Consider the following 21,163-nt stretch of genomic DNA (forward strand, 5'->3'; position numbering starts at 1 on the left):
TGACGTCTAGCATTTATTTTGTAAAAAACAGGGTCTAAAAGTGAATTTTGGTCTGATGTACATTGGCTTGCACTTTAGTACCACTACTTTTCTTGCCGTCCTTATTAGGGCTAAAGTTCAATAAGACCTTTACTAACCGGTTTGGGTTTCTTCAATAGTGAGTATTGTCTCTAATTTTAAATATTTAAGTTAGAATTTTGTTCTTTGCCATTATTTAGCCAGAGTTAGTTATCTTAGTTATATGTAGATACCTGAGTCCACTTTATTAACTTTCAGAATATTTGGCAAGTGTTGCAATAGAAAACATAACCATGAATTAAAACTTCATTGTCTTCTTTTTTTTTTTTTCTTTAACACCTATTTCAAATACTACTCTCACTAATTTTAAGGAGTTGATTTATTGGTGGACCAGCCATTCACCCTCGAAATCTTGACATCTCTAGTGGAGCTAACCCGCTTTGAGACTTTGACTCCAAGGTTTTCAGCGACTGTTCCTCCATGCTGGGTAGAAGTTCAACAAGAACAGCAGCAAAGGAGGCACCCTCAACATTTGCATCAGCAACACCATGGTGATGCTGCTCAGCATACTCGAACTTGGAAACTACAGACCGACAGGTAAAAGATTTTCCGAAGATGTTTAATTTTAAGTTAATCTTATATATTTGTTAGAGACAATGTAGAATTCCTAGGTACATTACTGTTTTGTTTTTTTTTTTTTGAGACAGAGTCTCACTCTGTCACCCAGGCTGGAGTGCAGTGGCATGATCTCGGCTCACTGCAACCACTGCCTCCTGGATTCAAGTGATTCTCCTGCCTCAGCCTCTCAAGTAGCTGGGATTACAGGCGCGCCTCACCACGTCTAGCTAATTTTTGTATTTTAGGTAGAGACGGAGTTTCACTCTGTTGGCCAGGCTGGTCTCGAACTCCTGATCTCAGGTGATCCACCCACCTGGCCTCCCAAAGTGCTGGGATTATGGGCATGAGCCACCGTGCCTGACCTGTTTATCTTTTAAACTGTCTAAGAGATAAATAGTAATATACCTAGGAATTCTGTGTTGTCTCTAACAAATATGTAAGCTAATTTTTGCATGTTGATGACTTTGTTCCTTCTATTTGTCATACTGATTTTGGAAACTGTTATATTCTTATTCTTATTAATTTTAGGATAAAATAATGAGAGTAATTTACTACTGCAATTAGTTTGGTCACTTAGTTCACAGATTTATTTAACAAATACTCAAATGCTTGTTTTGTATTTAATAAAAGCAGGCACTGTTATAGTCACTAGTAATATGGGTCTCATGGAATTTACCTCCTAATGGCAATAGAAAGTAGACAGATACATATACCATGCCGTATGGGCATAGATGCTATGAAGACTGTTAAAACAGAGTATGGCAATCGAGTAGTTGTTGGATAGGTAATTGCATGTAAGTGTGAGAAAGTGAGAGAAAAAGAGAGACAGTGTGTATGATATTTTCAATATAAGGGGCCTAAGAAAGGCTTCCATGACAGTAGCAATATAGAACCCTGAGGTGTATATTTTGTGAGTTCTAGGAAGAGTAATATGACCATTGTTGTTGGAATGCTGTCAACATAGAGAAGAGTGGTAGGGAGGGAGATCCAAAGAGGTAGCTGTGGGCTACATGGTCACTCACCCCTGTAATCCCAGCACTTTGGGAAGCCAAGGCAGGTAAATCACTTGAGGCCAGGAGTTTGAGACCAGTTTGGCCAACATGGTGAAACCCCATCTCTACTAAAAATACAAAAAGGAGCTGGGTGTGGTGGTGTGCACCTGTAATCCCAACTACTCGGGAGGCTGAGGCAGAGAATTGCTTGATCCTGGGAGGTGGAGGCTGCAGTAAGCTAAGATTGCGCTCCACTGCAGTCCAGCCTGGGCTACAGGGAGAGACTCCATCTCAAAAAGAAAAAAAGAGGTAGAGGGTACCTGGGAGCTGGATAATGAATGCCTTTATAAAAGGTCAGGCACGGTGGCTCACATCTGTAATCCTAGCATTTTGGGAGACTGACTCAGGAGGATCACTTGAGCCCAGGTGTTCAAGACCCACCTGGGCAATATAGGGAGACCTCGTCTCTATAAATATAAAAAAAATTTAGCTGGACATGGTGGTATGTGCCTGTGGTCCCAGATATTTGGGAAACTGAGGTGGGAGAATCACTTGAGCCCAGGGAGTCCAGCCATGATTGTGCCACTGCACTCTGGCCTGGGTGACAGAGTGAGACCCCATTTCAAAAAAAAAAAAAAAAGACTCTCATGCTACGTGAGATGGGAAAGTGTTAGCAGGTTTGAATACAGGAGTGATGTGGTATGATTTATATTTTACAAAGATTACTTTGACTTCTGTATTTAGAATGATGGTTGTGGTGGTGGAGGGCAGTGATAGAGTGCTTCTAGTTTGTTTGCTGTTGTGCTAATTCAGGAATGCTGATGGTAGCTTGGACCATTGTGGTAGTGATGGAGGTAGTGAAAAGAGTGGTTAGATTCTGAATATAATTTGGAGGTACAAGGAATAGAATTTGCTGATGTATTGAACATACTGTGTGAGAGAAGAGAATAAAGGATGGCTTTCAGGTTTTGGCCTGAGTTCACTGAAAAATGAAGTTTCTGTTTACTGAGATTTGAGAGTGGGTTTTTCATAATGAGTTTGAGATGTTTAGTAGACATTTGGATGTGAGCCTTAAATTTAGTGGAGCAGTTTGGAGATTCTTATTTTCCAGCATATATATAGCATTTAAAACCCAAGAATGAATATATGTAAGAAATGCAAGAAATTGTTGTTTTAAAGTGAAGATTCTGGGACCCTACTCATAGATCTAGGGTGGGTACCAGGAATTTGCAAGATATTCACATTAAATCGTTCACACTTTGAGGAATAAGAGTTTATTGGTATGTGCAAGTCTCAAGGCAGGTGTAGATTTCTAAAGTAAGATCATTCATTACCCTGTGTTTAACCTTCCCCATTGGGAGCTATTTTCTCTCTTGATCCCATTGAGAAACACTAAATTTTGTTGGAAGCTGCAAAGCAAAAAGTAGGAAAGGTGACCTTAATGATAATATGGTTGTGGCTGAAGTAAGATATTTGCTTTATTTAGCATTTTTCCCCTTATTTGACAGCAATAGCTGGGATGAACATGTATTTGAATTAGTGCTACCTAAAGCTTGTATGGTTGGACATGTGGACTTCAAATTCGTTTTGAACTCGAACATCACCAATATTCCACAGATACAAGTGACACTGCTGAAAAATAAAGCTCCAGGATTAGGGAAAGTCAATGGTAAGAATGGATCAAAATTTATTGTTGAAGATTTTATTTTGTGGTTGATTTCTGAAAACTAATTTTCAACTTGGCTAAGTTTCGTGTCCCTTTCTGCCCGTTATTGCCATTTGCCTGCTCTACTTTTTGTGATTTTATTTAGAAAAGTAATTCAGAGAATATTTCAAAACTTTTCAGTAACCCTGTAATGTTCAGAATTGCATAAACTTGAATCATATAATTGTGTTTTTTTGGAAGTGGAATTAGTTCCTGTGTAAATTAGTTTGACTTTTAGCATTACTAGCTTTATGTATTTCTTTTCCTAGGAGAAGACTTGATTGTGAATAGAACTGTTATGGAAGTTACTTTCAAGGTTATTAGTGAAGCCAGCCTTTCATGTAATAAAAATACGCTCATTTTTACTTAGCTTTCTTACAAGTTCAGAATTTGTTGTACTGAGTTATTAAAGTAGATTATACACGTTTAGCATGGTTAGAAACTAGCTGTTACTACTCAGTGTTTTCTCCTTAATAAGTTAGTTTAAGGGGCTGGAGATAATTTCATGGTAAAATGGCAACTTAACTCCAGTTTGAAACATTGAAACTTGAAAATTTTCCTTTTTGAAAAAGTACGCATACATCTGGCACTGCATACATCTGGCACTCTCTATCTGTGGGTTTCACATCCCAGCAGTCTGCCAACCTCAGAAACAACCAATCATGGATTGAAAATATTTTTTGGGGGGTTGGGAAATAAAAAAAACAATACAATAAGAAAATATACAGATAAAAAGTAATATTAGACCACATATGGTGGCTCATGCCTCTAATCCCAGCATTTTGAGAGGCCAAGGCAGGAGGATCACTTTAGCCCAGGAATTTGAGACCAGCCTGGGCAGTGTAGCAAGACCACATGGCTGCAAAAATTAAAAAAAAAAAAAAAAAATTAGACCGGGCGCGGTGGCTCAAGCCTGTAATCCCAGCACTTGGGAGGCCGAGACGGGCGGATCACGAGGTCAGGAGATCGAGACCATCCTGGCTAACATGATGAAACCCCGTCTCTACTAAAAAAATACAAAAAATTAGCCGGGCGAGGTGGCGGGCGCCTGTAGTCCCAGCTACTCGGGAGGCTGAGGCAGGAGAATGGCTGTGAACCCGGGAGGCGGAGCTTGCAGTGAGCTGAGATCTGGCCACTGCACTCCAGCCTGGGCGACAAAGCAAGACTCTGTCTCAAAAAAAAAAAAAAAAAAAAATTAGCTGGGTGTGGTGGTGCGCACCTATGGCACTACTCAGATGGCAGTACTCAAGAGGCCGAGGCAGGAGGATCACTCGAGCCCAGGATTTGGAGGTTACAGTCAGCTATGACTGTACCACTGCACTCCAGCCTAGGTGACAGAGTGAGATGTTGTCTGAAATAAATAAATAGTATTTGCATGGCATTCACATTGTATTAGGTTTTATTAGTAAACTACAGATGATTGAAAGTATACAGGAGGATATGAATAAGATTATATACAAATATTATGCCATTTTATATAAGGGACTTGAACATCTGTGGGTTTTGGCATCTGGGGGGGTCCTGGAACTAATTCCCTACAATCCCGAGGAGCGGATGACTGTATGTGTGTCTGTGTATTTATGTGAGTTTATGTGTATATGGGTGTGTTCGTATGTGTGCAATCTTTTGACAGATTTTGAATTAATTGGGTAGAGGACTCAGGATTTAGTAGTTTTAAAGCTCTGCAAGTGCTTGTACTATGCAGCCTAGGGTAAGAAATTTTAGTTTAGGTGCCTGCAGATTGTTTCTTGAGGTAAATATTTTATTACTGTTAAAAGAGAGAAGAATGTATAAAACAATTGAATCAAAATTTTCCTCCAACCATTTTAAAGCATCTGTGATGAAAATCACACAAGTTCCCAAGTTAACAGGAAATTTTAGATTTTTTAGGCACATAAATCATTGATATTAAAGAAAATTAAGTTTACTAATATTTTTATCCTCTAGAAACAGCAGTAGATAGGCAGATCACCTTTCCTTTGTCTCCAGCTCTTAACATTGAAGTGGAACAAAATGGGAAACCGTCCCTGGTTGATTTGAATGAAGAAATGCAGCACATGGATGTAGAGGAATCACAGTGTGAGTTAAATTATAGAGCTGTTGTCCATGACAGTAAAAGGAGTAGTGATCTGAATGCAACATGTCGGGCAAGATTTCCTTATGGCTTGCAAAAACTTGGTTTCAAGAACACAATTAAAAAATAACCTATAATTCTGCTTTGGCAATATGCTTTAACTTTCAGCTCATCTTTTGTGAACACAGCTGCGCTAATACTTGCATTCTTGGTTTTTAATATCTTGGGATTTGAAATCAAGTCGTGATTTATAATTTTTTGAAAATAAAGGTGAATTGGAAAATAATATGGGAATGGAAAGCAACATAACAAATAATTGATTATAGTTCCTTAGCATGATAATTCTTATTTTAACACATTCTAAGTATGGTAATTTTTGTGGTGGTATTATATGTAAATGGGATGATATTTGCTTATTAAATATTACATTTTAAATAAATGAATTTAAAAGAAAAATATGTATTTTTCTTTTTAGGTCTTAGATTATGTCCATTTTTGGAGGATCATAAAGAAGACATTCTATGTGGGCCAGTATGGCTTGCTAGTGGCCTTGATCTATCAGGGCATGCTGGGATGTTGACGTTAACAAGCCCCAAACTTGTTAAAGGTGAAGTAATGTATTTTACAAAAGCAGAATTAATAATACCACAGTTGTAAAAAAAATTTAAAAAACCTGATCTCAAAAAAATAAGATTGTTTTCTTTGGGACTTTCATTTGAAATTTCATCAGTTTGCTGGTAGCTGAGGTCATTTCCTGTCATAAGTAACTGTATGGTTATCTGATCCCACTTTTTGTGTCTTAGAGGTCTCAGTGCTTTTTGAAAAAAACATTGAAGAAATGACTACAGGATGACTTAGTGTGATGTAACAGCTCTTTTGAGTAAGCAGACATTATGTTCTGCCATTTTTACCCTTTCTATCACATCAGAGTCTTATCTCTTCAGAGTTTTATTATATATTATTACAGTATCTTCCCTTAAAAGAGGTTTTCTTGGCTTGTTTTTGTTTTTTTGAGACAGTCTCATTCTGTCACCCAGGCTGGAGTGTAGTGGCGCGATCTTTGCTTGCTGCAACCTCTGCCTCCCAGGTTCAAGTGATTCTCTTGCCTCAGCCTCCCAAGTAGCAGGGATTACACCCAGCTAATTTTTGTATTTTTTTGTAGAGACGGGGTTTCACCATGTTGGCCAAGCTGGTCTGGAACTCCTGACCTCAAGTCATCTGCCCACCTTGGCCTCCCAAAGTGTTGGGATTACAGGCGTGAGCCACTGCCACTGGCCAAGAGAGGTTTTTGTTTTGTTTTTTTGAGACAGAGTCTCACTCTGTCACCCAGGTTGGAATGCAGTGCTGTGATCTCAGCTTGCTGCAACACCTGCCTCCCAGGCTCAAGCAGCTCTCGTGCCTCAGCCTCCTGAGTAGCTGGGCCTACAGGCGTGTGCCACAATGCCTGATTAATTTTTTGTAGTATCAGTGGAGACGGGGTTTTATCGTGCTGCCCAGCGTGGTCTCGAACTCTTGAGCTCAGCCAATCTGCCTGCCTGGGTCCCCCAAAGTGTTAGGATTGCAGACGTGAGCCACTGCTCCAGGCCGAAAGAGGATTTTTATTAGAAGAGCTTTGACAGTGTCATATACAATGATTTGAGTGTCATAAACAAATGCAGATTATAATGAATGTTTTAAAATAATGGGCTATCATGTTGATAATAAATAGAAATATCAGTAGTAGGACGTTTTCGGCTTTTGTATCCTGGGGATGAATTTAAAAAAACGACACAAAATGACTAGTTCAGTTGTTAAAGAAATTTGGGGTGGGGTGGGATGTAGCGATCCTTCTCCAACCCAAGAAAATAGCTGAGCATCTATATGGCAACTATTTACATTTGTGTACGTTTGCTTCCTAATGTTTGTCCACATTCACACATAACCGTTTAATTGCAGACATAGTACAGGTCAAGTATCCCTTATCTGAAATGCTTGGGACCAGAAGTGTCTCAGATTTCAGATTTTTTTTCTGGTTTTGGAATATTTGTGGTATACTTGTAATATTTGTATTACAAGTACAAACTATGAAATGTTCCAATGAGCATTTCCTTTTAGCATCATATCGGCTTTCAAAGAGTTTTGCATTTTGGATTTTCAGATTAGGGATACTCAGCCTGTATATATGCAGGTTTTGTGTTTTCTTATTGTCATTAGGTTTTCGAGATGTTATGTGTTAGGTTTCATGTGAACAAAAAGTAATAAAATCTCAAATTATTTAGATTATAAGTTTTGTTCAATGAGAGTGTGAATCTTAAATTTTTATGTGGAAATAGAAATATTGGTGTTTTTAAAAATTTTTTATTTTTTAGAGACACAGTCTCCCTGTGTTGTCCAGGCTGGTCTCCAACTCCTAGGCTTAAGGGGTCCTCCTACCTTGGCCTCCCAAAGTGCTAGGATTACAGGTGTGAGCCACCACATCTGGCCAAAAGTACCGATTTTGACAAAATGGAGTGTAGAATTACATGACACGTATTTGGAAAGCCTCAGTACTGTTAAAAATATTAATTTTCTTAGAGTATACTAAGATTTTTTTCCATAAAATTCTCCCCAATGTCTTTGAAACTGAACAAGGTAAGTGCTAAGTTTTTATGGAAGAGTAAAGGGGTAACATTGGCCAAAGAAATTTTGAAACAGAATGTCAGATACCACAACACAGAGAATAGTACAGTAGTGTTAAGAAAAATGTAACGGTGTAGTGCTAGCACAGCAGGCAGGTAGCTAAGTAGAGTGATAGCATTTATAATCTTGAAAAGATTTAATACCTAGTAATGCAGCAACAGACTGATAGTTTGCAGGCAGATGTAGTAATTTGATGATAATTAAGAAATGTATTTTATATATAGATTGTATAGTATCCCAGTTTAGTTAATATAAAACACGTACTAGTGATAATAATTACTTGAATGCTTTCTTTGTGCCAAGCACAATTAAGAGTGGTTTAGTTAACTCTGAGGTAGGAACTATTAGTATCATTTTACATTAAAAAACTGAGCCACAGAGAGGATAATTTGTCACGTGCCTAATAAATGGCAGATCCTTTATTCAAACCCAGGTAGTGACTCTAAAGCCTGCATGCACATTTTTAGCCACCAGTACTGTAATGCTATGTGTGTATATGCACATATATATGGATGTGTGTACATGTATGCACAAGAAGACTGGATGGATATACATTCTGTAATTATCTGGATGATAGCTTAATGACAGTTTTGTGTGTGTGTGTTTGTGTGTGTGTAGTTTACAACATTTTTACCATTAAAATGAATAAGATTGGGGGAAAAAACATGCCAAATGTTTATCTCAGTTAGTCAAAGATAATGGTTTTATACTATTCATATCATTCCTTTGTTCATTGTTTTTTGCTGACAGCATGTGCAGGTGGTTCAACTTTCTTCTGCTCAAACAGTGTAATTTGAAAGTTCTGGCCTACTGTACTTTTTGTGGAGTTAGTTGTTGATCTTGTTCTATGAAGATGAAAAACAGTGGAATTTATTGGTGATTCAGTTATTTTCCCCATTCTACTCCACTTCTCTAGGTATGGCAGGAGGAAAATATCGTTCGTTTTTAATCCATGTCAAGGCAGTGAATGAAAGAGGAACAGAAGAGATTTGTAATGGTGGAATACGTCCTGTAGTAAGGCTTCCATCCCTAAAACACCAGAGTAACAAGGGTTACTCACTTGCTTCACTTTTGGCTAAAGTTGCAGCAGGCAAGGTATGAAACTGTCATTTTGAACAATAACAATACTGTTGTAAACATTGTGGATCGGATTTAATACACTGTTAAAAGTAGTATGACCCTTCAGTGATGTTTTACTATACACTTGATTTGTTTGTATTTTTTCTTTGGCGTGACTTAAATATATTTGGAAAGAGAAATGTTTTGAATTAACTTTATTATTTTATTTTACTTTGTAGTTTTGAGATGGGGTCTCACTCTTTCCCCCAGGCTGGAATGCAGTGGCGCAAACTCGGCTCACTGCAACCTCTGCCTCCCACGTTCAAGCCATCCTCCCACCTTAGCCTCCCTAGTAGCTGAGATCACAGGCATGTGCCACCACGCCCAGCTAATTTTTGTATTTGTAATAGAGACGGGGTTTCACCATGTTGGCCAGTCTGGTCTTGACTCCTAACCTCAGGTGATCTGCCCACCTTGGCCTCCCAAAGTGCTGGGGTTACAGGCGTGAGCCACCGCACCCAGCCTGAATTAACTTTAGGCAAATTACCTAGCTTTTATAATGTGTACTGAATAGAGAGTAATTGTTAGCAGATATTTCCCTTTATGATTATTTTAGACCATAATATTTATTTTTTTTGGTATGAGAGTTTCTTCATATGCCCTCTATTGGCAACTCACAATCTTGTTTTTGGTGAATATTTGGGAGCATACAGAAAGAAGTTGGGGAATAATTTTAAGATAGGTTCTAATCCTCATGGTTGATTTTCTGAAAGTAGCTGTGAACCGTGCAGCTCTTTACAATTGACTTATCTTGGATTTCCTGGAACTCAGGAAGGAGGTTTTGTTTATCATCATTATTCATAAGGTATCATACTGATACTGATCAGTAATACCAATCATCTTACATATATATAGGTCTTCCAGTTTTTCAAGGACCTCTGTGTACTTTATCTGATGTAATCTTCGTTATAACTCTGAGGTAGGCATAACAGGTTCTGTTATCTCCCTTTTTTAAATATTGAAAGTAAGTGAACCTTAGCAATTGGGGAGCCTGACATATCTCACGTAGTTATTTTATTATTTATTATTATTATTATTATTATTTTTGAGACAGAGTCTTGCTCTGTTGCCCAGGCTGGAGTGCAGCGATGTGATCTCAGCTTACTGCAGCCTCCACCCCCTGAGTTCAAGTGATTCTCTTGACTCAGCCTCCCAGGTAGCTGGGATTAAAGGCACTTGCCACCATGCTTGGCTAACTTTTGTATTTTTTGGTAGAGACGGGGTTTCACTGTGTTCGTCAGACTGTTCTCGAACTCCTGAGCTCAAGTGATCTGTCTACTTTGGCCTCCCAAAGCGCTGGGATTACAGGCCTGAGCCACCGCACTCAGCGGGAATTGAACTTAGGACTTTGGTTTTATCATCTGTAATCATTGGGTTATTGCCTTTAAAATAGTGGCTGTGTCTTTCTTTTTTTCCCCCTGTTGTAATTCTGGAGAAAATTAGTCGTTTACTGAATATGAGGGTAAAAGCTATCATTTTAATTTGAGATTTATGTTTTGATGGCCACAGTTCAATTATTTTCCTTTATTTTATAACTTTAATGGTAAATGATTTTTAGTTTAGTTTTTTTTTTGAATTTTATTATTATTTGTAATGTTTAGGAAAAATCATCTAATGTTAAGAATGAAAATACAAGTGGCACCCGTAAATCTGAAAACCTCCGGGGCTGTGATTTACTTCAAGAGGTCTCTGTCACCATTCGAAGATTTAAGAAAACATCAATTTCTAAGGAAAGGTAATTTCATCGCATTATCTTGCTATTCTTATAGTAATGAAAGTGCAAAACAGCAACACACACATAGACACACAAATATAAAAATCTTTTACCTGAAAATTTTTGTTTGTTCATTTTTCTTAAATAATTATAATCTTGATGAGAGTATGAGTTGTCTTTATACTTCATTGGTTTGTCTCTTGTGTCTGCACAGTGCTTGTTATGTAGCAGGAGTGGATAATAGATATTAATTTGACATGCACTCGTCAGGCAAGGGAGCGTGTACCTGTAGTCCCAGCTACTCAAGACGTGGGGGTAGGAGAATCACTTGAACCCAGGAGTTTGAGTCCAGTCTGGACAACAGAGAGACACCCAATTTCTGGAGGAAAAAAAAACAAAACAAAAAGAAATTATACACATTCCTTGTTATATTACAACACATTATTGTAAATGTAATTTTTTAAATTTTTTTCTACAGATGAAATACTTGACATATAGCTATTAATTGTTTTTAAATGTACTTGCGATGTTCATGATTTAAAATGAAACATTGCATTACCAGCCAGGTTGTGATAGCTTTAGTTGTTCTGTTTTGGTCGGTAATGTGTTTATATTTTCTTTTTTTGTAGAGTGCAACGATGTGCCATGTTACAGTTTTCAGAATTTCATGAGAAGCTTCTCAACACTCTTTGCAGAAAAACAGATGATGGCCAGATCACAGAACATGCCCAGAGCCTTGTGTTGGATACTCTCTGTTGGTTAGCTGGAGTTCATTCAAATGGACCTGGAAGGTTAATAATTAAAATTTTGTTTACCACTGTTGATTGCCTTTTGGATGTTGTGATTGAAAATACAAGATGAGTCTAAATGTCTGCTATTGTTTTGCAGCTCAAAGGAAGGAAATGAGAGCTTACTTTCAAAAACACGAAAATGTCTGTCAGACATCATACGTGTTTGCTTCTTTGAGGCAGGACGAAGTATAGCCCATAAGTGTGCCCGATTTCTAGCCTTGTGCATTAGGTTGGTATGTTTTTAAGTTGAAAGCATACTTTTTAGGTACACCTGCAATTTAGTGGGTGATACCTTGTTTATAGTGTAATTTGATCCTTGTTTAATGTATGTGTAATTTAAGAGAATTTCAAAAGTTGATGAAGATTGTTGATAATCTTAGCAAGAATTTTGGGTTCTTAGGTGAAAGTGTCATGTTAAATAAGGGTATTTAACTTTAAAAAAATTTTTTTTTGAGATGGAGTCTCACTCTGTTGACCAGGCTGGAGTGCAGTGACGCTATCTCGGCTCACTGCAAGCTCTGCCTCCCGGGTTCATGCCATTCTCCGACCCCAGCCTCCCGAGTAGCTGGGACTACAGGCGGCCCACCACCATGCCCGGCTAATTTTTTTTTGTATTTTTAGTAGAGATGGGGTTTCACCATTTTAACCAGGATGGTCTTGATCTCCTGACCTTGTGATCTGCCCGCCTCAGCCTCCCAAAGTGCTGGGATTACAGGTGTGAGCCACCGTGCCTAGCCTATTTAACTTTTAAGAAAAGAAGTCTGCTGAGCTTCTCTGCCTATTGGTAGCAGTTTGGAGAATTTGGCAAGGGAACTCTTACACCCCTTTCACTCCTGTTTTCCTTGGTTGTCTTTTCTTGCCCTAAAGTGTTTTATCTGTTATGTAACAATCTTACCGACTTTTTTTTGTAGCATTGTGCAAACCCCTTTTTTCTAAACCCTGAAACAAATTAGAACAGTCTGCCCTGGTCCCCAGGGAATATGTCCCAAGACCCCTCCCCTCCCCAGTGGATACCTGAAACTGTAGGTAGTACTGAGCCATATATATGGTATTTTTTTTTCCTATATGTACATACCTGCAGTAAACTTTAATTTATAAACTAGGCATAGTAAGAGATTAACAATAGCTACTAATAAAATAGAACAGTTATAATAATATACTATGATAAAAGTTATATGAATGTGGTCTCTCAAAATATCTTATTGTACTGTACTCACCTGTGTTTGAACTGTACTTGACCATGTATAACTGAAACCGTAGAAATTGAAACTGCATATACGGGTTCTTAATGTTTAAAGGTTCCTACTTGCTGCTGTATCTAGGAAGTGTCTAAGAGCTAATGGTCAGTATTGACTGTTGTAAAGATAATGGTTTAATGCATAAGAAAAAATTTACGGTGATCCTTAGTATGATCAGTCCCTGTTATCTTTTGGTATTTTATAGAGCTAAGATTTTTAAGTACCACACCAGGTTTAGGGTACAATTTAGACCTTGAGTAATGTCTTTACAATTTTTCTTTTAAAAAATTTTTCAGTAATGGCAAATGTGACCCATGTCAACCAGGATTTGGATCTGTTCTATTGAAGGCTTTACTTGATAATATGTCGTTTTTACCTGCAGCAGCAACTGGTGGTATGTAAAATTAATCACAAATAGTTGTAGTCATATGGAACATCTCATATATATTACTTAGGATTATTTTGTAACTATGCTTTCTCTATTAAAGTTCACTTTTCTGTAGCTTATCTGTATTTTTTGAAGGGATCGATAGATTGTGGCTGGGTGGGCATATACTCCATCAGTAATACTCCAAGGAAAAGATTGATGGGACAGTTACATTACTATCAAGTCATCTTAATTCATAGCTATTTTTCTGTACTTCATTACAATCATTGAGTTGTTTGGTTGTTTACTGACTATAACAGATCAGATATCAGAAGCTAGAATTCCAGCATGTGCCAGGGAGGTGACATAAATAAGTAAAACGGTCCAGGTGTCATTGCACACGCATATGTTTTGTGTGATTGGTAGGAACTATGGCAAACTGGAATTTCCTAAAAGGGGCCAGTGTTGTTGTTGTTGTTGTTGTTGTTGTTGTTGTTGTTGTTTTAAAGCACCTGAGGACTCTGTGGAAATGCCTTTCAAGAATGAATGTAATGGGAGGTACAGAGTAGAATGATGGATACCAGAGTCTGGGAGGGTGTGAGTGGGGTTTGAAGAGAGGTTGATAAATGAGTATGAACGTATGGTTAGAAGAAATAAGTTCTAGTGTTTGATAGCAAGGTAAGGTGACTGTAATTTGTGGTGTATTTCAGAATAATTAAAAGATTTGAAATATTCCCAATGCAGAGAGGTGACAGATATCCTAAATACCCTGATTTGATCATTATGCGTTGCATACATATGTCAAAACATCACATGTACCCCCTATATATGTGCAATTATTGTGTATCAAAAAAGAATGAATGTAGTTATCAAGTAGGAATTCATAAAGCAGTTCTCTAAAATACCACATATATAAGGTGGTGAAGATTTTTAAAGATGCTTACTGTTTTTGCTAGTACATAGTGTTACTATAAAGGGCTACTAATTTAGCCTTTGAAGTCAAATTTTATTTATTGATAGACATTTTTCACAATCTGTTTTATTAAAAAACAAACCATTCAGGCTGGGCACAGTGGCTCACACCTGTAATCCCAGCACTTTAGGAGGCCATGGAGGGAGGATTGCTTGAGGCCAGGAGTTTAAAAAACAACCTATTCAACAAGTACCTCAGTGAGTTATGTATTTCATAAAGATTTCATCGTTGTGTTAAGAAAAAAAAGCTTGTTCAGAGTTGTTAAAAAGTTATATCATTCTCTTAATTTAGATGAAGTGTGTTTATATTTACATGGAACGTATTGTGGCTACAACTATTAACTCTGGAATAGAACATTTTGACTCAGTTGCTCATTACAACTAGTTACGATAGTCTCTTAATGTTTAAAAGCTTCTTAAGGATGATTTTAAAGTTAGGATGCTTAAGTTTTGGCATGTATGTAGCAGTTAATAAAAAAAGCAAAAATACACTGTCATGATAATCTTTTAAGCAATGTTGATCTGTACCTAACACATTATAGAATAATTTTATTCCCCATTCATTCACTAAAATGGGCTGTTTGAAGCTCACTGCCATCCACTATTTTTAAGAAGTTTTGTACGGAGAAACAGTATGTCGGTAAGGATGATTTGAAGGACCTGCAGTCTCCTCACTTTTTCAGCTATTTTGAAGTGTCCCTCAGAGTCATCTCACGTTATTATGCACCTAAATGCCTATGTTGACTTTATGAAACTCTTCAGAAATGTTTGAAATTTTTAGTGTAAGACTGTGCCTCAGTGTGTTGTTTATATTTTAAGTGTCCTCTTCGATCCCTCCAAGGAGTTGTCTTTGTAAATTGCCCATAAGATTTTTTTTTCCAGAAAAAGGAGTGTCTTTCTAGCAAAAGGAGGTATTCTGATAAACAGGTAATCTTAAATTCTCATTATTAGAGGAAAAGGAGGAAAAAGAAACATTTATTTTGTTGTTGTTGTTTCCAGGTTCTGTCTATTGGTATTTTGTCTTACTGAATTATGTGAAAGATGAAGATCTGGCTGGATGCAGTACAGCTTGTGCATCTTTGCTTACTGCAGTGTCCAGACAGTTACAGGACAGGCTAACACCAATGGAGGCTTTACTTCAGACAAGGTATTTTAGTGTATCTAATGATTAATAGCAGGCATCTCTGAGTATGATCATGCCGTTGCAGAGAAGTATTATTTTATGTATATATGCTGAAAATAGTATTTTTCTTACAAAAATGTTTAGTTTATACCTTTTTCCACATGGTAATAGCCTGAGGTTTTATTTTCTTCTGTTTTCTCAGAAATTACTTTTTTTTTTTTTTTTTTTGAGACCGAGTTTCGCTCTTGTTGCCCAGGCTGGAGTGCAATGGCGCAATCTTGGCTTACTACAATCTCTGCCTCCCGGGTTCAAGCGATTCTCCTGCCTCAGCCTCCCGAGTAGCTGGGATTAGAGACATGCGTCACCAGGCCCGGCTAATTTTGTATTTTTAGTAGAGACGGGGTTTCTACATGTTGGTCAGGCTGTTCGTGAACTCCCAGCCTCAGTTGATCTGCCCACCTCGGCCTCCCAAAGTGCTGGGATTACAGGCGTGAGCCACCGTCCCCAGCCAGAAATTACTCTTTAACAGTTTGATATATCCTTATGATAATTATTCAGAGGGCTAATTTTATTTAATACTGAAAAGTGGTATCCCCTGCTAATGGAAGAAGAATATAATGTGTCTGTTTCTCTATGCACTTTATGGATGGAATTATGTGAATCACTTACTGTCCCATAACTAGTATTCTACCTGCTACTTATATTTTAAAACTTGTAACATGATGAATTAAGCAATAGCAAAAGGTTAGATTTAAGTTCTTGCCTGATTGTCTACGTTAGAAGTAGGGCGTTCCTTTATTTAGAGCAGAGATTTTAGAATTTCCTAGATTAGATGTTCTGATTTTGATGACATTTTACTCAAAGCCTTTGTACTTGAGGCTGTGTTGTAATGATTCAGGGGAGAGAATAGTGCCTGATTACCCTCGCTTCAATCTGCAGGTGGCAGTCTTAGTACCTTAGTTGCCAGCTTATTGGAATCACATATGTTGAGTCTCTGGACAGTGTCCTTTAAAGTATGGATTGCAGGGAACATAGTTGAGATTCACTGAATTTGATGGGTCAAATGTAGTCAGCATCTCCCTCTGCGCTGTTAGACTGCTTTTAAAACTAAGTAAAGGTAATTTGTTAATTAGATGGTTGAAAGGAAAATTGTTAGTGCATTATTTTATTTTTCAGATATGGATTATATAGCTCACCATTTGATCCAGTCCTCTTTGATCTGGAGATCAGTGGCTCTTCTTGTAAAAATGTTTATAACAGCAGCATTGGTGTCCAGTCAGATGAAATTGATTTATCAGATGTCCTTTCAGGTAGTGATTTCTTTTATTAAAGGAAATTCTGAATGTTGTGTCTTGGATTTAAGTTGCCATTTGACTTAATAGATTGTAGTCATGATGTTTTTTTCTTTAGAAAACTAAAATTCCTTAGAACTTAACATATGAATCATTAAAATATTTGCTAGAAGTTCTTAACCTCCTCTTTCCCCCTGAAGAAAATCCCAGTATATTAAAGTCATGTTTGAAAGGGTTGTGACTTTAATTTTTTGTTTCTGTTATGCATTTCATTTCAGTGTCATTTTAATGCTTATATGAACTATTTAAAATTTGATTTATTTGTTGTAGCCTTTTCAGTTTTATTTGATGTACCTTTACTGCCTTTATAAAGTTAAAAAAATTTCCTATTTCAAAAATACAAAATTAGTAATATATACTTACTGTAATAAATAAGGATGCACAAACAAAAGATAATTTTCTGCATCTGTCACTTTCTTGAGGTAAGCTTTGTATACATTACATATATCCTTTTATACTTTCTGAAGAATGTGTTTTTTGGATGTATGCATAACACTATTTACATAATCTTTTTAAGTGCTAAAATTTGCTGTCTATTTTTGTTAGATAAAACAGTGACCATTTAATTTTTTTCTTCCATCTAATTACACTTACTACAAATGTTGTTAGGAAACAAAAATGTTAGAAAATTTGCAAACAGATTAATAACCAGATATAAATAAATTTTGAGGGAGAAGTTCAATTTTGTTGAAAAGTAACTTACGAGGTGTGATAAAAGCAAAATTAAAAAAATCAAATACAGAAATATAAATGAAATGTAAAATGCCTCAACCCCAACCTTTCCACCCTCTTAAGTTACTATTGTTAACTGGATGTTTAGCTATTTAAACTTGTTTGCTACCCATATTCGTTAATATAACTTCTAATGATAGATCATACTACACGTACCGGTCTGTCACTTGCTTTTTAAGTGCTTATGCTGACTTGGATATATGTGTTATTGCTGTATTTGATGCCTTAGGCTCTGATTGCCTTATGCCCATCTCACCATTTTCTGTCTTCTCTATCCAAGTGACGCATCAATTAGGCCATTGCAATTTATGATTGCAACTAAGAGGAGAGACTAGAACTGGAGATACCAATGCCTTCAGTATACCAAAAGAAGCAGTTAAATCCGTCAGGGTAAAAGTGTAAGGGAAAGACTGTAAGGTTCATTCCAAGCTCTGAGGTAGTCAAGTTTGCAAATGAGTAAAGAAGACTCAGAACAAGGGATTTAGAAATCATGATATGTCTCCACTTTAATGTCTCGTCATGTTGTTCCTCATTATTAGTTTTTCTACAGCATTTGTTTTTGTTGTTCTTAATGGCATCTGTGGCACAAGACAGAAATGTGAGTGTTATTCTTGATACTTATATCTTTCTTATCTCCCACATTGAGGATACCACCATATGGCACCTATTTTTCCACCAGTGTACGCAGTTGTTCCTCTCTATCCGTGGGGAATTGGTTCCAGGACTCCTCGTGGACAACAAAATCTGTAGATACTAAAGTCCCTTATAAAAAATGGTGTAGTGCAGTTTGTATATAACTTACGCATATCCTGCTGTGTGCCTTAAATTGTTTCAACATCACTTATAATACCTAATACAGTGTTAATGCTACATGAGTACTTGTTACACTGTATTGTGTAGGGAATAATGACAAGAAAAAAAGGCTGTAACAGACTCAGCCATTCATTTTTTTCCCCTTAATATTTTCTGTCTGTAGTTGGTTAATCCATGGACGCCAAACCCACAGATACAGAGAGCTGACTGGATTTCGAGTTTGTTCACTCTCTTACCTCTCATGATCACAAGTTACAGTCATCTTGAACCCAGACTACAATAATAGCTTTCACAGTGGTCTTCCTACATCTGTTCTTGCCTCACTTTAGTACATTTTCCACATTGCATTGAGTGTGATCGTTCAATTACTTTACCTTTCTCCTTAGAATACTTCTCATGTCTTCCCATCTTCTGAAGTTCAGAGTTTGTAATACAGCATTGAAAATCCTAAATGATTTGGCTGTCTTTTCCTTGCCACTTTATCTTGTGTCATTGCCCCGTTTAGTCTTCTTTGGCCCTGTGATTCTCAAAGTGTGTTCTATAGACCCCCAAAGGGTTCCTGAGATCATTAAGGGGATCTATATGGTCATAACTATTTTGATGATCGTAGAATGATGTTATTTGTCTTTTTGATTTCATTGACATTTTTATTAATTGTGAAAAAGCATGGTATTATTCACTATGCACTTGTAATAAAAACGTCAGTTTCATTTTAAAATGCCCTTGATGCAGTAAAAAATTATTAATTTTATTAAAATTTTAACCCATGAATACACATCTTTTATTCTGAGATGAGTGATATATATGCATAGAGTACTTCTGTGGCATGCCAAAGTACCATGCTTGTTTCAGGGAATTGTGCAGTTGAGTTACAAGCTGAACTACTTGCTTGATTCTTGGAATACCATTTTTATTTGCAGTAATGACTGACAGACAAACTACGCTCAGTTACACTGCGTTACTTGACAGTTGTTTTTTGAAAAGTGAATGAGAAACATATCTCCCATAGTAAGCTTGATAGCTTCCCAGTATGTGGACTTTTCTCATGGGATCTGATATTAGAGAGTAATTTTCCAATATTGGATAATGAAATGTGTCAGTATTTGGAATATTTGTATACAGTGGTGAACCAATATTTTCCAAATGATCAATGCAATGGTTTCACCATTATGCATGGGTAAAGTTCCTTAAAAGTATAAGATATATCAGCTGATCTTAATGTAACAGAGCTTGAGAAGTTCATTGGTAAGATTTCAGATACCACATTGTAACCTTTAAGAAATTACCACTTGCCAAGTTTTTGAATATGCAAGTATGTTAAAGTATTCTTTTCCCAACTACATATTTGTGTTGGGCAAGATTTTTTTACCTACTTCTACTAAAATGACATATTACAACATGTCGAATGCAGAGGCAGGTAGGAGAATCCAAGTATCCTCTGATACTTCACATTTTTTTTTTTTTTTTTTTGAGATGGAGTCTCGCTGTGTCGCCTGGGCTGGAGTGCAGTGGCCGGATCTCAGCTTACTGCAAGCTCCGCTGCCTCCCGGGTTCACGCCATTCTCTCGCCTCAGCCTCCTAAGTAGCTGGGACTACAGGCGCCCGCCACCTCGCCCGGCTAGTTTTTTGTATTTTTTAGTAGAGACGGGGTTTCACCATGTTAGCCAGGATGGTCTCGATCTCCTGACCTCGTGATCCGCCCGTCTCGGCCTCCCAAAGTGCTGGGATTACAGGCTTGAGCCACCACGCCCGGCCTGATACTTCACATTTTAAAGAGATTTTTAAATAGGTAAAACATTGTCACTTTTTTCATCAAATTATTTTTGCTTCAGAGAACAGTTATTTTTCATCAAATTATGCTATTTTAACATTTAATGGGTTTATTAATAAATGAATTAATATTTAAATTTCACATCTTAAAATTTCTACTATGGTAAGTACCAGTAAAACAATGGAAACAAGAGCTCTTCAGGGTTCTTAATATTTTAAAGATATTTAGAGGGATCTTAGAATTGAGAACCGTTCCCTCTAGCTATATTGTTCTTTCAGTTCCTTAAATGTGCCATGTTTCTTTACTATGGGGGTTTCACTCATGTTCTTTCTGCATGGCTTTTCTCCCACTTCAAGGGAACAAATGTATAAAACTCTCTTATTCTTGCCATGAATGCCCTCATTTCATCAGAGAAGCATTTTGTTATCCCATGACTTAGTATTGATTGCCCCTTGACTTACTAGTCCTTTAAATTTCTCTTAAGTAAAACCTTGCAGCTTAAAAAAAAAGTTGCGTTAATTCCTAATAACCACTAACATAGAATATAGTCTTCATGAGGACTGGGACTTATCCTTTTACTCTTTGGTCTCCCAATTCTTGTATTGAGTAAGTGTGCAATAAGCATTTTTCGGAACACGTGTCAGGCCCTATGCTGACCCCCAATAAGACATTGGAAAACAAGGTTATGATAGTTTAAAACTATTTGAAGGTTATAACCAAACAAGGTTATGATAGTTTAAAACTTCAGCTGTTAATGACAGTTTTTATATCTCCCCATTCTTTTCATCTGTGAATTCTGTTTATATGAGTGCTAATTTAAAAAAAAAAAAATTGGAAAGTAGTGAATATAATACTTGCCTTCCCAAACTACATACACAGTCCCTGTGAATTCATTTCTGTTCTTCCTTCCAGTCTTCTTGCTGTGGTTTTATTGGTCATATAGTTGTGGCTACATGGTTTTTTGTTTTAAAAACTACTTATGCTAGCTTAAACTATTTTTGTGACTATGAAGTAGTGTGCCTCATTCTATAAAACTGATAATATGAACAAAATACAAGAAACAATGTATAAATCTTGTTAATATTTTGAAATGATCGTCCTTTGTT

At 37.0% G+C, this 21,163-nt stretch overlaps 1 protein-coding gene across 11 annotated transcripts in view; it reads left to right on the forward strand.

The window, feature by feature from the left end:
* Window positions 1-21,163, forward strand: part of BIRC6 (baculoviral IAP repeat containing 6) — a 255,673-nt gene that overhangs the window by 69,548 nt on the left and 164,962 nt on the right. For 7 of the 11 annotated variants that reach the window (XR_004054254.1, XM_030920767.1, XM_030920772.1 and 4 more), the window contains exons 12-22: window positions 390-615; window positions 3,137-3,297; window positions 5,281-5,412; window positions 5,883-6,014; window positions 8,982-9,160; window positions 10,786-10,919; window positions 11,528-11,689; window positions 11,787-11,918; window positions 13,224-13,321; window positions 15,266-15,413; window positions 16,566-16,699. Coding sequence is in view for 10 of the 11 variants with exons in the window: in XM_030920767.1 (XP_030776627.1) it covers window positions 390-615; window positions 3,137-3,297; window positions 5,281-5,412; window positions 5,883-6,014; window positions 8,982-9,160; window positions 10,786-10,919; window positions 11,528-11,689; window positions 11,787-11,918; window positions 13,224-13,321; window positions 15,266-15,413; window positions 16,566-16,699 (1,638 nt within the window). In the remaining variant the exon portion in view is untranslated. The remainder of the gene's footprint in view (window positions 1-389; window positions 616-3,136; window positions 3,298-5,280; window positions 5,413-5,882; window positions 6,015-8,981; window positions 9,161-10,785; window positions 10,920-11,527; window positions 11,690-11,786; window positions 11,919-13,223; window positions 13,322-15,265; window positions 15,414-16,565; window positions 16,700-21,163) is intronic. The other 4 variants (XM_010372407.2, XM_030920771.1, XM_030920773.1 and 1 more) reach the window with 2 other exon arrangements.

Source organism: Rhinopithecus roxellana, chromosome 17 (genome assembly GCF_007565055.1).
Source record: "Rhinopithecus roxellana isolate Shanxi Qingling chromosome 17, ASM756505v1, whole genome shotgun sequence".
NCBI lineage: Eukaryota > Metazoa > Chordata > Mammalia > Primates > Cercopithecidae > Rhinopithecus > Rhinopithecus roxellana.